The following is a 16,118-nucleotide window of genomic DNA, read 5'->3' as shown; positions in this document are numbered from 1 at the left end:
ACTTCACTGTTATTCATACATCATAATCAAATCAAATCCTTTTTAAAGTATTTTACTTTGAAATTTGAAATCCGAAACTCTGAAAAAGCTTCCAAACCAAATGACAGATCTCCCTTATTGAATACTCACAATCACAGCACCTATCATCTATCATCAAATATCCTATCACCTGCAAAAAGCTACCGCACTGTTGTAAGAGTCTGACCCAGAATTGATCGAAGGTGTGTCCATAGTAGTTCTACGTCAACCCCGCGGTAATGTAACAGATATTACCCACTACATTAATTTTGTTTTTCTTATTCTCTACTCTGTGTTTTCATCAATCATGCGCAAGCCGTTCAAACCCTTATATGAACATCTCATCAACAAAATATTGCGTTTGCATCACACCGAAGCATAAATAGCCTTTAGAGTGAAAGTTCATACTAGCAAACGTAGCAGACATTATTAATAACTAGTATTGTGTTTAGATTTATCAGCATCTTTGGAAAACTGCTCCTGCTGACTGAGGTTTTAAATAACAGTTTATTTTGTTGGAATAGAGGTAGTGTCACATTTCAGGTAGAAGAATCGTCGGTTGAGAAGCATGCGTTGTCGTAGGTAAAAGTGTGGAAGATTTATCGAGAGGTATGATATTTGGATAAGTGCAGGCTATCGACATGATGGAGACACCATCTTCTATGGTGACAGAGGGCTCGATTAGCTTGTCAGATAGATCGGGCCCGGGACATCCTGTCTACTGCAAATCGCTGCAGTTGATATAGGGCATGTCCATTGCCTGGATAAGTGTGATTGAATTGTAAATATATACCTGGAATGAATAAAGAGAGTTGCAGCTGCTGATTGAGGTATCAGTCAGTTAGCTGCCCAGTTGAAGGAAATATCTACTGTATTGTATTTCTTTATGATTTTCAATCGGATGTGGATGGGCTAGCCTCGCTAGGATCTGCGTGGTCTTAGCGGACTAGCCTTTCAACAAATTTTGAATACAATTCTAGAAAGATTCGCGAATTAGGCGAAACTGACAAAATGTACACAATTTAAGAAAATATAGCGTTGAAATTGTAGCTCGATTGTCTATTCACTGCACTTGAACTTTTCTCCTATCGATAATTTAACTATTTAAAAAACGCAAATTTGTAGAAGACGAAACTTCACCTCATGCCAAACCACACACTTTATTGGTTACGCCTGTGTTTTTGTTTATCAAAGTGATGGGCGCATCTGAAATCGAAATCAAAACACGGCGAGAGTAAACGGCGACACTGCAAACAAAAAATAAACAAGGCATACATGGCGGTCTTAATTGAAACCAGAATGTAAACATGGCGCAAAAGTGTAGGCGACACTGAAAATAATATCGATTACAGGCTCATAACATTTAAAGATTTTTTGAGTACGAATTAGCTAGGGGTATTGTAGGAGATGTGTGTAGTATTGATGAGGATTTTAAAACTTGGTTTATGAAAACTGTTTTAAAGTGAAAATGTTAAAGTTTGAGTATATTTTCTCCAATTGGGATTTAAAATTGCACATGAGAATTTCATTGATTATTTTCTCATTGTTATTGATTTGTCAGATAGGCCCTAATCGCGAATTCCTCTAGAATTGCATCAATGCTTTTCACTTTTTCAGCCATTTTGTGCCATCTGGGCCGCATATGAAGTTGATTTTTTCCTCTTTGCGAGTCTCTCTCAGGTCCCCCCGACCCAAAAGGTGTTTGCTTATTGTACTCGATAGGTAGACGATTTTACAGATCAATAGGTAGACTTTGACAGCTTGGGAGCTTTATGTCCTGAACAGAAGAAACTGTACATATGTTTAGTGACTCCGTGGTTGCGAAACTGCCAATGCAAAAGGGCGAATTTGTTCAGCATAAGGCTCTCGCATCTTTCTCTTTCCAGCAACATTTTTTGTTTTTGTTTTTTTTTTCTGATTCGGAAACGGTTTCAGTATGAAAACAATCCATATGCGTACATGTGCCGGAAAGAGAAAGGTGATTAAACGTTAGATTGCCTTATATTTATTCACCACTGAGATAATCGAACTCCCTTTTCATTTGTCGATTCTCCATTCCGTTGTTTATTCGTTTGTGATAGGCCTCCAAACGCGAAACGCAACATACTGTTGGCCATCTATACTTTGGTAGCGCAACTAGTCAGATGATGAGAGATTTGATTTTTCACGCACCATCACATGCCGTTGTGGGGAAAAATGTTTTATTTTCCTGATATAAGACGGTTCACAGTGAAACAGTTAGGCGGAAAAGGTAGGAATATCCATTCTCTATGTTCTACATACGTTTGTTTTTTGTATTATTGCACTACTTTCATAAAAATTGAGATCCGGCTGGTAGGAGCACTAGTTTGAGGTTGGAAAACCAGGATATGTAAGGTTAGTTTCATTGGAACTTTCGCCTGATCGATTTTTGCGCTTGAATAAAACACGCTTCGGGACATTTTCCGCTGCCCCTTTGCCATTGGGTAGATAAATGAATTCTCTACCATTGGATCTCATTCAATTTCATACATAAGTGAAGTAAGCGGTGAAAATAAATATTTTGTTCCGAATGTTTTGAAACCATGAATGAGTTTGACATTGCTCTCGTCGACAGCAGCACACCCCACCGGACGAATTGTCGTATTGGGAGCGAATTTGTGACGCTGGATTCGCGATCTAACACGAAGCTCAAATGTGAAGGTGCCGCTGTTCTAGAATGGTGATTAGGTCACACAGTGAATCCCTGTGAATACTAGTCGAAATTACTATAGCGATAATGGGTCATTGAAGGTAGTTTTTTGCAAATGCTCATCGCATCAAAACAAAGGCGCCACTGTATATGGGATTTAACATTGTGACATTTAGCATTGCTGTCCTGTCAAACACACAAGGCTACGGTGGAGCTATCTATGCTTTGGGTTTATTCACAAATTTCATAGTGCAAGAACTGACCATTTTCGACACCCACCCACCCCCTCGTAACGCTTTTTGTATGAACATTTTACAAATTTTGTATGCACTGTAACAGTACGAGGACACTCACCCCCTTCAGCGTTATGAAATTTGTGATTGGGCCCTTTCCATAGCGGACTTTTTGGTTATTTTAATGATCCTATGGAAGAAAAATCACCATAATTATTTTACTGATGAGATTTTGGAAATTTCAAGGGGATCGTAAATATTTATTTTGAATTTGCAAAACATTCGCTGTCTCACCTTACATTTGATTGCCAAATGGATTTGATAAGATTTTGGTTTAACATTAATACACCTGGATAGTGAACAAATGCAAACACAGACCTGTCACATGGATCATTAAAATAATTAAAACGGCCGCTATGGAAAGCATAGATAGCGCCACCGTACGCATATAATTTGGCACTATTGGATTTTCACATAGCATTCACCTCGGGACGGAAAAGCTCATTACATGTCATAAATATGCAGTTCATATAGAGCGCTTCTTAAGCACCAATGACAGAAATTATATGAAGAACACTTCATTTTTACAGACAGAAAGAGCGATAAGATTGCATTTGCATAACCAATACAAACCAGTGAGGCTTATTTGTAAATAATAGGTGATTGATTTATTTTGCTGAAACATAAACTTGAATAATAACATAATTGAATAAAGAAAACACATAAAGAATGACGAAATTGTTCAAAGCGAAATTTTTCCACTGGAACCCGATAGCCAAATTATTGGATTGAATTTCACTTCTGCATTTGCCTCCGTCAGGAATTTTTGAACACGTTTTGGGATCTAAAAAAATAACTACATAATTAATACCTCGTTTTTTAAATAATCAATCATTTACCTTTGGCTTCAACACAAATTATCTGCCTCTATTTCATTAGATTTGCCTCTTCCCGTTATTGACCAGGAAACCTTGAATCTAGAAGTAAATCGTTCTAATATTCCTTGTATTCAATTTTTTAATTAATTACTTACCTTCAGAAAGAAATTGCAATAATAAACTTCATTTCAAATCACAATGAAATTCTGATGATGATCCAGAAATGCTGGTTGATAATACATTCTGGTTTCGATTCTGACAAACAGTTCACATGAGAGACTCGAAAATTTACCAGCCTTGTGAATGTTCTATGCAAAGCACTCATCAAGTATAGACCAAGAACAAATGATTTTTGTATGGACTCAGAACTTCAACTTTTATTTGAAGCCTTGTAAATTTGAACGGATTTAATGATGATCAGTATTGAAATGTTATTGAAATATGTGTGTAACGCAGGAAGTAGAGATTATATGCAATTTCCGATAAATACGCCTGTTCCAATTATTTCAGTGTGCTGTCCCATACAGTGGCGCATTTGTTTTGATGCGGTGAGCACCTGCAAAAACTACCTTTAATGATCCATTGCACTACAATGTTGACAAATTGTTCTTTATTTGCTGTGAGAACTGTCACCACATTGCTTTTGTTCGATGTGAGAATGTAATCATAAACAAAATTGCTGAGTAGTATGCACTTCCTTGTTGGACTAACGTTGACTGAAAACGCAAATGATGTCAAACAAACATCGATACGGTTTTATTCAGACGAAATTGACCTTCCTGTAAGATTGATTGTGCGTTGGCATTCGTGCATTCCGCAGCTAGTTTCTAGTATTGGCACGAGAGCTTTCAGCAACAACTCCACACTGAAAAGATTCTAAAAGCTCGATCAACGTGTTTGACACGTGAATTTTCACTAATTGTATTGTGAGTCCTTGTCATGATAGCACAGAGATGATAGGCATACTAGAAAAGTCTTTGCTATAGAACCAAAGACAATCCTTAACAGATTTATAGATTTTACACGTTATTTCACCTTGCCAATTGACACGATAGATTCACGTTAAAAAGAATTTGTATCGAACGTGTGGATTATTTTCAGTGCAACAATGATGAATAACAAACGTTAAATTCACATGTTTTTTTAGTGACTCCACCTTCTTTTGCCCCACTCGTTCCACGCGCACCATCACCACCATCATCGTAGATCCATTTTTATGCCAAACTCACCACAAATTCAAACTGACGGCAGCCTGTATTCCCCACTCGTGACCAAGCTGTCAGGCGCGACAGCCAGTTTCGCCTCAGTCTTGGTGGTGCATTTTTCCCGTTCGGATGTGTCAAACGCGCAGTGTCAACCGCAGTGAAGAAAAAATTGTGTTGTGATGAGTCTTGATGAAACCAAAATGGAACCACTGCCAACGGTGGCCGCGGTGACATCGCAAGTCGAGCCACAACAGGACACTGTTCCCGTCCAGCCAACCCCGCCGGCCGTCGGTGTTCGCATCCGGCCGAAAATTTGCGATGTTCGCAACTGCGATGCGAACAGTTTGCGCAACCCAGACCTGTTGTTTGTGTGCGTTCCGGGTCATAGCTACCCAGAGCGACGCTTCGTTTGGTTGACATTGATGCAAGCCGTCCGCGACAAAAAGCGCAGCTACTGTTGCTCGCGACACTTTAAGGCAAGTGTACCCTATGCGATGTATCGCGATTTCAAGATGGCTGACGATGCACAGTGGTCTCATTTGTTGACAAATGGCAATGTTTTGGAATGATTTTTTTTAGGGTGGCACCAATTTCATTCGTTAATGGGTATTGCTTCTTCATTACATTCAAACATTGCGGAAGTTATTGTGAGGAGATGATCGATGAAGAGAAATCAATGTAGTCACAAATAAGCCATTATGAAGCAACAGTTTCGAATTTATAGAAATAATGAATAATTATGTTAATTAGTAACTTGTATAGGTATATGTCTAGATCGTTTTTTTTTCCAATTTGATCTAGTCGAAACTAGTAAAGCAGCTTCGGAATATATTTTTTTTGTTTGCCATCTTGATGTGAAAACACTGGCCGAATATAAATTGGAGTCACTGTATGTGCTCCACTAACGGTGCCCTGCCGATTTTTTGAAAATAGTCAACTGCTAACATTTACTTTCCCACTTTCAGATTCCGGATGATTTTAAGGATTTCCAAGAGTTTATTTCGGCTCCGCCGGGCTACAAACGGCAACTGCTCGTCAAGAAGGGCGTAGTTCCGCATCTCAATATGCCCCCGCTGAACATGTCGGCTTTGCCTCCACTGACCGACCGGTGGCCCATGACATTGCCGGCGGGTATGACCGAAACGGAACAATTGCGCCACAATGCTATGCTGATGGGATCTAGGCACAATGCGGCTCATCCTCCACCGTCATCGAGGACACAACAGCAACAGCAGCCGCCGCCGCCGCGGATCCGATACAGTAAAGGCGTCCAAACGGAATCGACCAACAGCTCGGTCGGTATCGTCGGACCACGGAAGGTGCCTCCCAGTCTGCAGTATTGTAGGCTCTGCTTCCAGAAGCAGGACTTGGAACCGATCTTCACCGGGGACCAAACGCTCATCGAGCCGGATTTGATTGATAAGATTTTTGGCTGCACCGAGATAATGGTGAGTTTGAGTTTGTTATTAAATTTTGGAGGTGATCAGAGTGGTGAATTAAAGGTGTTTTGGTTTGTGATTGGATCGCGTTCACGTATGTATATCTGTTTGCAGCGGCTTTCAACGCTGCAACACGGAAACACCTTATACACGCTAAGTTTCAATTTCCAATATTTTTCATGCACGGCAACGCGGATTTACTCAAATCTGAGTTGTTTCAACACAAAACCGTAGTTGAGCCCAATAACCCAAATTTGGCTAAATTTCCAAGGCCTCCATTTCCTTTGCCTTTGAAGCCATAAGAAAAATTTACTTAACCTTTCAGTCGTCGCGTGGTTTGCCACCGGCTGAAGCACCACGCTGATGCTGTGTACGATAAGCGGGGTTTTTTCAGCACTGTTGTACAAAATACAACAGCGCGACGACTGAACTGTTAAATTTGGTTTGATTCAACGCAAAATTGAGTTCATTCAACCCAAGTTTGAGAATAATGCATTTACTCAAATTTGGCTTATTGGGCCAAACTATCCCCATTAGGTAGGTGCAGCAGTTTACGATAACATTGGTGGGGAAGAGAGAGAATACCGAGAGATTTTGGGTTGAGAGAATAATCGATATACTTATTTTTGGGTAAAGTCAACTCAAAAATTAGGTAAACTTTTTTTTTATCTTTATTAACGAGATTTTTAGCCCTTGGCTAGTTCATCTCGGGGGCTAGGTAAACTGTTTTTTCCGTGGGGTACTTTCGTACCCATTTTAAAGAAAAGTGGTTTAACTCATTTAATTCGCGACTACGAAACAAAAAGAGATTTACAAAGCACTCGCACTTATGGAAAACCTCGTAAGGAACTGTCATCGTGTGCGTGAAAAAAAAAGCAAAAAATATATCTCTGCTTGTTTTTCTCAAAGAAAACCTAAGAAAACATCAGCAGCTTCGTAGTCCCGAATGGGTATTGCCCATTTACTCATTAAAGAGTATTTGGTACGAACTTCAGAAAATGGGTAAAATGTACCCCTCATGGTTTTTACAAAAATGGGTAAAAAATACCCCCCTCTTGCTGGCACATACGGGAAACAGCGATTTCAAGTGGGGTTTTAAAATATAGCGGCGACACAACACATGTTTGATAATACTAAATTAGAATAATTTTATTGGATCTTCAAAGCGGTAATGTAAACTTTAAATCGTCGACTTCCTCGTTTGTCCACCAATTGGGTCCTAAAATGTTTGATGAAAACTTTTTTTTTATTTAATAACACGAAAGAGCATGTTACTGCAACTACTTTAGCATTTTTTGCCGCTAAAATAACGACTGTATCATGCTTAAACTTTAATTTAAAAATTGGGTCTATAAATGAACCTTGACACTTTTGATCATGTTTGACGTTCGCTCAGTCGACAAAAACACCACAGGGATTTTAGTTTAAACACTGGGGTTGTTCCTATCTGACATTTAGGAAAGGACACGGAAAACAAAATATACCCAAAATTTGAGTTTAAGCCAAGGGGTGTGACAAAATCTAAAGAAACATGAAACAATGTTTTTTGGACTTAAACCAACGGAAAACATTAAAAAATTGAATAAACTTGTGTTTTTGGCCTAAACATAAGCGTCTGGCATTAATTACGTAAGGGTTTATGGGGGAAGCGGGGGTTTGAGATTTCTTACGTGCCATACAATTTATTTTTAATTTTCATACAAAAAATCTTACCATGGAGGGAGGGGGGTTGAAAAACCCTGAAAATTGTCTTACGTAATTAATGGACCGCCCCTTACAGGTTATCGGTTCACCTGGCTTCTGTTGGGGCGCAAACTCTACGGCTGAGAATTGCAACGCTAGCTGCAACATCTGGCCGCGTATTAACAGCCAAGTAAAGTAACGCTCCGATTAAGCACTGGTATTGCTTGTTATCGGACATCGCCTTACTACCTGCTCTGATAGGGTAGTAGCCGGTATCCAATGGGATCTTCGATCCCCTAGCACGGTCCAGGTTAAATCGGTTCGCAATCTTTAAAATATAGCCAAATGCTTGCAGAAATCTTGACAAAACCACTGCAACATTGTAGAATAAAATCTTAGCAGAACAGTTAGGGTTATTGCCGACCAAGGTCGAGGAGGAGTGTTAGAGTGCGACATGTCAAGCAATCCCCTAACGCAATTTGAATTGTATCCACCACCATAGTAGGCTATGCTTTTTTGAATTTTACTGCGTCGTGAATAAACTCTTTCTTATTCGTTTCAATCTTCAACCAAAGTAGTTCGTTCTTTGGCTCACTCCCATTTTCCAATAATCTTCTTTTATGTCCGTAACCATTTGGGTGGTACGAGCCCCCCCCCCCCCCCTTCGTCTAATAAAAATAAATGAGAAACAAAAAATGAAATGAAATAACACATCCATTCCATTGGATTCTACTTCCGCTTTATCCAAATGATGATATTAAGGGTCTTTCATGATGTTAATAGCTGTAAGCGATTCTACCCCATTACCTCGAATGCCATCAACCCGAATTTCATTTCCCCGAATAACATTACCCCGAGTTCCAATATCATGGGTCTCCAATATCATTCGGGGTAGAGGCATATGGGATAATGGCATTAAGGGTAATGGAGTAGAATCGCTGTAAGCGCATTCCACATCATTAGGTATTTTGAAAAATCACTTAATCCGATGATTTTCTTTTATCCATGGACATACAGTCAACTCTCCGTAAATTCAATATTTCGTATCTCTATATCGAGTTATAGAATCATAGTAAATGTGGGAGGTTCGTCCTGGATATATCGGTGGTCCCATGAACCACAGTTGCTCTGTGTTTGTGTTCTATAACTCGATGGTCGTTTTAATATCGAGTTATGGAGAGTTTACTGTACTATAATAACTCAATTTTTTACTTGAGCTTGAGCTTGAGCTTGATTGGCCGCCCGTGGCTGCTACTCCAGTATCGCCAGATCAGCTGCACTTACACAAGGAATCAACCAGATGACTGCTTGGGATTAACAGTGTATAAGTGCTGGTGATCTTCTATTTTTAGGCAACAATGGTGCCTGCCACGTCAGAATGCAGACCAATGAGGGGAAGGGGAAGGAATTGATGATGCATTTCAACTGGCTCCCACGGTTGACCGTATATACACTGCGTCAACGCCAGTTCATGCGGGAAGGGTGAAAGGGTGGGGTAATTTTTATGACAGAGAGGTTTGCTGGTTTGGTTAGCAGACTGTCTATGTATCAGGCGTAAAGGAAGGCATGCTATAATGATGAACGAATGAAAGCGTAGGGAAACGGTTTATTTCTGTCCGTCTCGGGTTCTAGCAAATGCTATGAACTGTGGTAGATACATCAACTGTGATATATTAAGAGTGGTAGAAAGAAGTAAGGGAAAGATACAACTACAAAGTACGAGGAAAGAGACGGGCCTAGGATTGATCCCATGACCTTCCGCTTATGAAGCAGAAGCGGTAGCCATTGGACCACCAACCCCGTCTTGTACTATAATAACTCAATTTTTACTGCCGAAGAACATGAATAGCAAATGTAACAACCAGTGTTTTAATAGTAGCTGTCGAACGAGACCATGAACATAATTATTATTATTATTATTATAGAGTTTTGGCACTTCTCAGCAAAAAATGCTGGAAACTTTCACCTACCCCGGGCAATCTGTATGCCAAAGGGGATTAGGCTCTGTGGATCTCATTGGTCGGTTTAACTTATCCTTATGAGTCTGCTGGATGAGCTTCTCAGTTGTGGTGGTTCAGGAACCGTCTAACTATGCTGCAGGTTCCAAGAATCACCGCTTTTTGGATGCTGTGTAGGCCCTTCTTCAATTCCAGCTCGTCTAGGGACCTTAGGAGAGATTTCGGGACAATTCCGGTCGCTGAGAGGACTACCGGAACTATACGGACGTCCTCTAGGTGCCACATCTGCTTCAACTCCTCCGCCAAGTCGTGGTACTTCGCTATCTTGTTAGAGAACGTTGATTGGACATTGTGGTCCAGCGGTACAGCGATGTCGATGAGTGTAACTCGTTTCATCCTTTTGTATTAGACTACAATGTCGGGGCGGTTGGCACGGATGAGGACGTCCGTTATGATCTCGCGATCCCAGTACAGCTTTATGCAACTATTTTCCAGAACCGGGTCAGGCAGGTACTTGTAGTAGGGCACAAATCGATCCATCAAGTTGTGCTTAAGGGCAAGCTGTTGATGCACAATCTTGGCAACTTCGTTGTGACGATCGAGGTAGGCTGATCCAGCTAGTACTGAACAGCCGGCAACGACATGCTCGATAGTCTCCCCTACTGAATTGCACTTCCTACAGCGGTCCTCCACGTCTTCGTGCAATATGTAGTGCCGATAGTTCTTCGTCGCAATTACCCGGTCCTGGATGGCTACCATGAAACCTTCTGTTTATTATTATTATTATTATCATTATTATTATTATTATTATTATTATTATTATTATTATATAGTCCATCTGACAGCTTAGTCTACATGAACATTCAGAAACACTAAGATCTAATAAAAAAATGTTTAACTCTTCTCATAAAAACATCTACGGATACATTAAAATCAAAAACACTGACGACACTATTGAAAACGTTACACATGACTCTAATAAGAAAAATTGTCACCCTTTTTGAAGGCCGGGAACATGACTGAAAGCTCCCAACTTTCAGGGAACTTTCCTATAGCTAGGCGGCGTCCACAAATTACGTAACGCTCGAAGGGGGGGGGGGTATGCTCAAACGTTACGACTCATACAAAAATTTTAAAATTTCCATACAAAAAGCGTTACGGAGGGGGGGGGGGGGAGGGGGTCGAAAATTTTCAATTTTAGCGTTACGTAATAAATGGATGCCGCCCTATAGATTTATTGCAAATGATGCGGAGAGGCTGGCACAACGAGGTAGCACATTGTTTTAGAATGATAGGGGGAATTCCATCCGGCCCAGCTGAAGTTGACGGTTTCAGTTTGTTGAGAACAGGTCCGTCCCACTCGGGCTTAGATTGGGTATCACTTCTAGTACTGCATTTAGTCCCTCGGTAGTGCAAAAGGTACCCAAGTTTGACAGATCGCAGTACACTTTTCACGGCATTCTAGATTACCTTATGAGCCATAAAATTTTGGGCTACTGCAAGGGACATGGAGGTCTTCAATTTGTCTTTGGTGAGAATATCCTCATCGGAAAATTCTTGAAAGTTCAGGGAAACTACATAAGTAGGAACGTTTCTTAGTGCTTCATGGACCATTTCGGCATCTATAAGATTTTGCTGGAAAGCCTCAGCGAAATGTTTAACAAAAAGGTTGCAGCTCACTTGCAAGGAATTTGCCTCTTGCGATCCCAGAAACATGCCGCGTGGAAGACCACTTTGCTTCCGTTTGCTGTTGACAAATGACCAAAATTGTCGAGGATTCCGCTTCAAGTTTGATTGCGTTCTTCTGACGTGACTGTTATAAAGTTTTCGATTAAGTAATTTATATTTATTGCTAGCTGACACAAATGATAGTTTCGTTTGGTCATTGTTTGAATAACGCCGCAGAGCAGCAGCACGTTTTCGCCTTAAAAGACGAAGATGGCTATTGGACCATGGCGGTTGAGGGCGGGGCCTAAAAACAGGAATGTAGTTGCGAAACATATCGATAAGTATTCTAGTGAAAGTGGCTACAGCTACATCCAAATCATGGATAGTTTGTAGTGGAGACCAGTCAGTCAGTGCTAAATTCAGAGCTTGGAAATCAGCCTTTCGAAAGTTGAACTCCCCTTTGTTGTCAGGTTCATCGAATCGCACAGGAGGCGAGCAGTCTAACAGAGAAATAAAAGGTGGATGAAATGCATCAACTTTAACTAACGGCGCAGGAGCTGGAAGTATTTTACAAGACGCATATTTATCGCCAGCTATGAACGCCAGATCCAGAGTATTGAGTTTTTTATCATATTCAGCTGCTTCATGTCTAAAAGAGCCATTCCATCTATGAGAGCCGAGCATGCCACGGAAAAGCGAGTTTCAACAGGGTCAGGGTAAGCAAACCCCTGAGAAGCTCTGGTTCAAACTAAATTTGGCTGATTGTAATCTCCAAAAAGGATACTGATATCAGACGCCGATAAGCTATCAGAGACGACACGAATAGAATCGAGATGATCTTCAATTGTTGCGGTGGCCATAGCCTGTTCTGGGCTGAAATACACAGCTCCGATACAGACATCAAATGCGCTAGAGTAATTCTGACCAAAAATGGCACTGGTATGCAAATATATCGAAGTTTGTTCGAAGTCTCGCGATATAGATAAAGCTACTACAGTATATTATATTGTATATAATTCGCAGAACAGTCTCACTATGATTTTTGTACATTTTTTAGGTAAATTTCCATATTATTTTAAATTAAATTTATTAGGCTTGTTCGTTTACTCAATCAATAGGGATTTGTCGAAATAAAACACATTTTCGGCCAAACAGAGGCTCAAAATAGAGCGAAATTGTTCCCACATTTCAATCGTCTTTTTCTCAGTTTGTCGTTTTCCAACATGGGACTGTTGTGCAAATAGGGGCAGTGTAGGCGATTACTTTTCTTGTGCATAGTCTCCATAAGATATTAAACTGTAGATGAACCAGTCACGTACTGAAAATCTTACCAATAGTCTATTAATGTAACACAGAAAATCGTAGATAAATCCCTAACATTCGTCTCTTTCTCCACAGATTTCCGTTGAAAGTGATTTTCCTTCCTCGATTTGTACCGGCTGCTACAACAAAGTGCATGAATACGTCAATTTCCGCAAACTTGTTCAACAGAATGATAAATCACTTAGAGGCATTCCATTGCCCCCAATAAATTCTACATCTTCACACGTTATACCTACAGCACCGAGACAGAATAGCTTTGTGCGAACGAAAACCACTGTAGTAGTACAAAACAGACCTACCCAAAAGGTAACACCGATTCGTCCAGTAAATTCAACACCGCCAAGTTCTGTTCAAAGTGCACCTGTTACAGAACAAAGAGACGATCCACTCCTAGAAGTTCAACGCATAGAAAACGTTGAAAGATATCAGCGCCGACAAGCAACCATCGAAAGGAATCAACCGCTTCGTGCACAACGTGTACAAGATACTTTCTATCCGGTTCCATATCGCAGGCCAATAACCGAGGGTGTCACTATCGGCGATCCTCTTGCAAGTGCAGATAACGAACAGAAAACTCCATCGGACTCGGAAGACTCCCTTGCACCAGAAGGAGTTCAACTCAACGATCGGGTTGTTCCGGTCACCTTGATTCGTGTTCAACCGGATTCGTCTGAGAATGACGATACCAACGAAAGTCAACCCGTCAATACAAATCCAGAAACATCGCAAGATGTGACCATAAAAGAAGAGGAACCGAGTACTGAAACTTCATCTGAAAAGATCACTAATGACAATTATCATGACTCGCCTAATAATGTCATTAGACCCAGACCTTTACACCAAATGATGCACGGGTCTGATAAAAATAAAACGAACCCTCCAAATGTTCTGCAGGCTGTAAAGCTACTACCATCAGATACCGCTAAGGCTCTTGTCAATCAAAAATCTTCTCTTAAACCTGTCAGTACATTGACGAGAGGGATAACAAGCGGACGCTTTCCCGTTCACAGGATATGGAACACATTCGAAAAAAATAATCCCAAGTCACATATGGCTCGAATGCTTCCTAAATCGTTCAATCGTGCAGTTAGACTACCAGGGGTGTTTTCTAGTTTGATTCATAGAGCTAAACTGCCTCAGTCCGCAACATATTCGCCCAATACTTCTAATAAATCCACAATCCCGAAACCGCTCTCAACCGCTTCATCAAATTTGGAGAAACAAACATCTTCGCCGCAAGCGCAACCTAAAGTTCAAAAAACACTAACGATAAAACATTCCACACCATCGCCGGTTCCTAAACCGAAAGCTCCCGTAGATGCACCAAAACAGAAGGAAAACAGTACTTCTGATACTCCCTCTGTCCCTGATGTGCCTTCCAGTTCTACCAAAACCGTTGCTAAATCTTCTGCTGCTTCACCTGTACCCGAACCCAAATCTATAAAACCACTCTCGCAAACGAAAGATAAAGATGTCTCTAATAACACACGCCCCGATCGTGGTCATTTAGCGGTCGTCCTGTCAAAACTTCCTGCTATACCATCCCTTCTTCCAATTATTCCAAAACCCAAACCATCAAAAGCTCTTTCGACACCGGAACAAAAGAACACCAACAATATTGGCACACCATCAGCACCTGATTCAGTTCCGGAATCAAGCATGCCCCCTTCCCCACGATCATCACGCGTTCGAAAGGTTCCGCTCAAGTTCCAGAACACCGTTGGATTCCCTGTACCGAAGGTCATCACCGTTAAATCGGACCCGGACTCGCCAGATATCGAATCTAAAAAAGTTCCTCTAGAAACTCCAAAAGAACAAGTTGTTCGCGTCACTCGAAGATCAGCCGTGATCGAACAAAAACCTGCCGATACGCCAACCGATAAAAAGAAACCAGAATCAAGAGAAGCGACAATCAAGAGCAAACCAAAAGAAAACGACTCACTCAAAGAACCTACGCGAGTAACACGAAGATCTGATGTAGCAATCGCAAAACTAGAGGAACCACAACAACGCTCTAAGCCGCCAAAACGGAAATCCGATGCGAAAATGGAAATGAAAGACCAAACAGCGCCACCGACAAAATCTCCGAAACTGGCGGATCAACCCAAAACGAAAAAACAGCCACAGCAAAAGCCCAAGCAAAGTCAGCGAGCCAATGGTGCTGAACAAAGCGCATCCGCATCATCAGCAAATGTTGCGACGACGGTTGAAACAGATCCACCAGCACCAACAGCGAAAGCTGCAAAACCGAGGAGAAGACAAGAACTGGAACGAGCCAAAACGCCGGTCTCTTCGCAGGACTGGAAGTGCCCGTTTTGCACCAATAAAGTGTTTGAAGAGAAGAAGAGACTGGTTAAGCATCTGCGCAAGCGACATGGCATGGATTATGCTCTGGTGCGACAACAATTGGCTATATACGGTGGAAATTGGCGTCATTGAATGTTTATGCGTTTAGGATTAGGTTTACTGGAATTAAATTGTTTCTAAAGTAATGTTATGTAAATAAATGCACCATATCTTCGCTTCAAAGCTAGTTCCATGCAATGATTGATGACTTTCTTGATACTGCTTAAATATGGAGTCCATCATTGCAATCCGCAGTTATTTTTTTCTTCGTTCTAATGTAATTTTTTTTTATATCGGTAGGGTAAATGTTCGAATAGTGGAGGTACTAAGATTCAATTAATCGCTAAAAATTCAAAAAGTGTAATAAATGAGTAGGGCGATCCAAAATTAAAATAAATTAAAATCCAATCTTCCGTATCTTCCATACCATCCTTATCATAACAATAGTGTTCTGTGAAATTTTCAGCTTTCTAGGTGGGGATTTAAAGGCAGCCCAAAGACGATGTAGGTTTATCTGGAAAATACTTTGGAGAAATTTTGGAAAATGTTCCAAACACGTTAGTACTGGAATGTAAGTACTTAGTACAAATTCATCGTCTCATAGTGAAAACTTATTATTCAAACCATAATAAAGGAATTTGCTGAAGAGAGCAATTCAATCCGACGGATTGGAGAAGAGATATCCATGAATTAGTT

General features: G+C 40.7%; 1 protein-coding gene across 1 annotated transcript; it reads left to right on the top strand.

Annotated features, from left to right (window-relative positions):
- The first annotated feature begins 5,084 nt into the window (after positions 1 to 5,084).
- LOC5580281 (cell surface glycoprotein 1) lies at positions 5,085 to 15,620 on the top strand. Its single transcript, XM_021857412.1, has 3 exons — positions 5,085 to 5,481; positions 5,971 to 6,453; positions 13,152 to 15,620. Exons 1-3 carry the CDS (start codon positions 5,185 to 5,187, stop codon positions 15,513 to 15,515), a joined length of 3,144 nt encoding a protein of 1,047 aa, XP_021713104.1. The 5' UTR covers positions 5,085 to 5,184; the 3' UTR covers positions 15,516 to 15,620.
- The last annotated feature ends 498 nt before the right edge of the window (positions 15,621 to 16,118 follow it).

The sequence above is a fragment of the Aedes aegypti genome, chromosome 1, assembly GCF_002204515.2.
Source record: "Aedes aegypti strain LVP_AGWG chromosome 1, AaegL5.0 Primary Assembly, whole genome shotgun sequence".
NCBI lineage: Eukaryota > Metazoa > Arthropoda > Insecta > Diptera > Culicidae > Aedes > Aedes aegypti.
Note: the sequence above shows the minus strand (reverse complement) of the source record. Positions and strands in the feature narration are given on the sequence as shown.

Coding starts and splice junctions, on each gene's coding strand:
- LOC5580281 (XM_021857412.1), top strand. CDS start 5,185: ATGAGTCTTGATGAAACCAAAATGGAACCACTGCCAACGGTGGCCGCG. Junction 5,482..5,970: donor GTTGCTCGCGACACTTTAAG/GCAAGTGTACCC, acceptor TCCCACTTTCAG/ATTCCGGATGATTTTAAGGA. Junction 6,454..13,151: donor TTGGCTGCACCGAGATAATG/GTGAGTTTGAGT, acceptor CTTTCTCCACAG/ATTTCCGTTGAAAGTGATTT.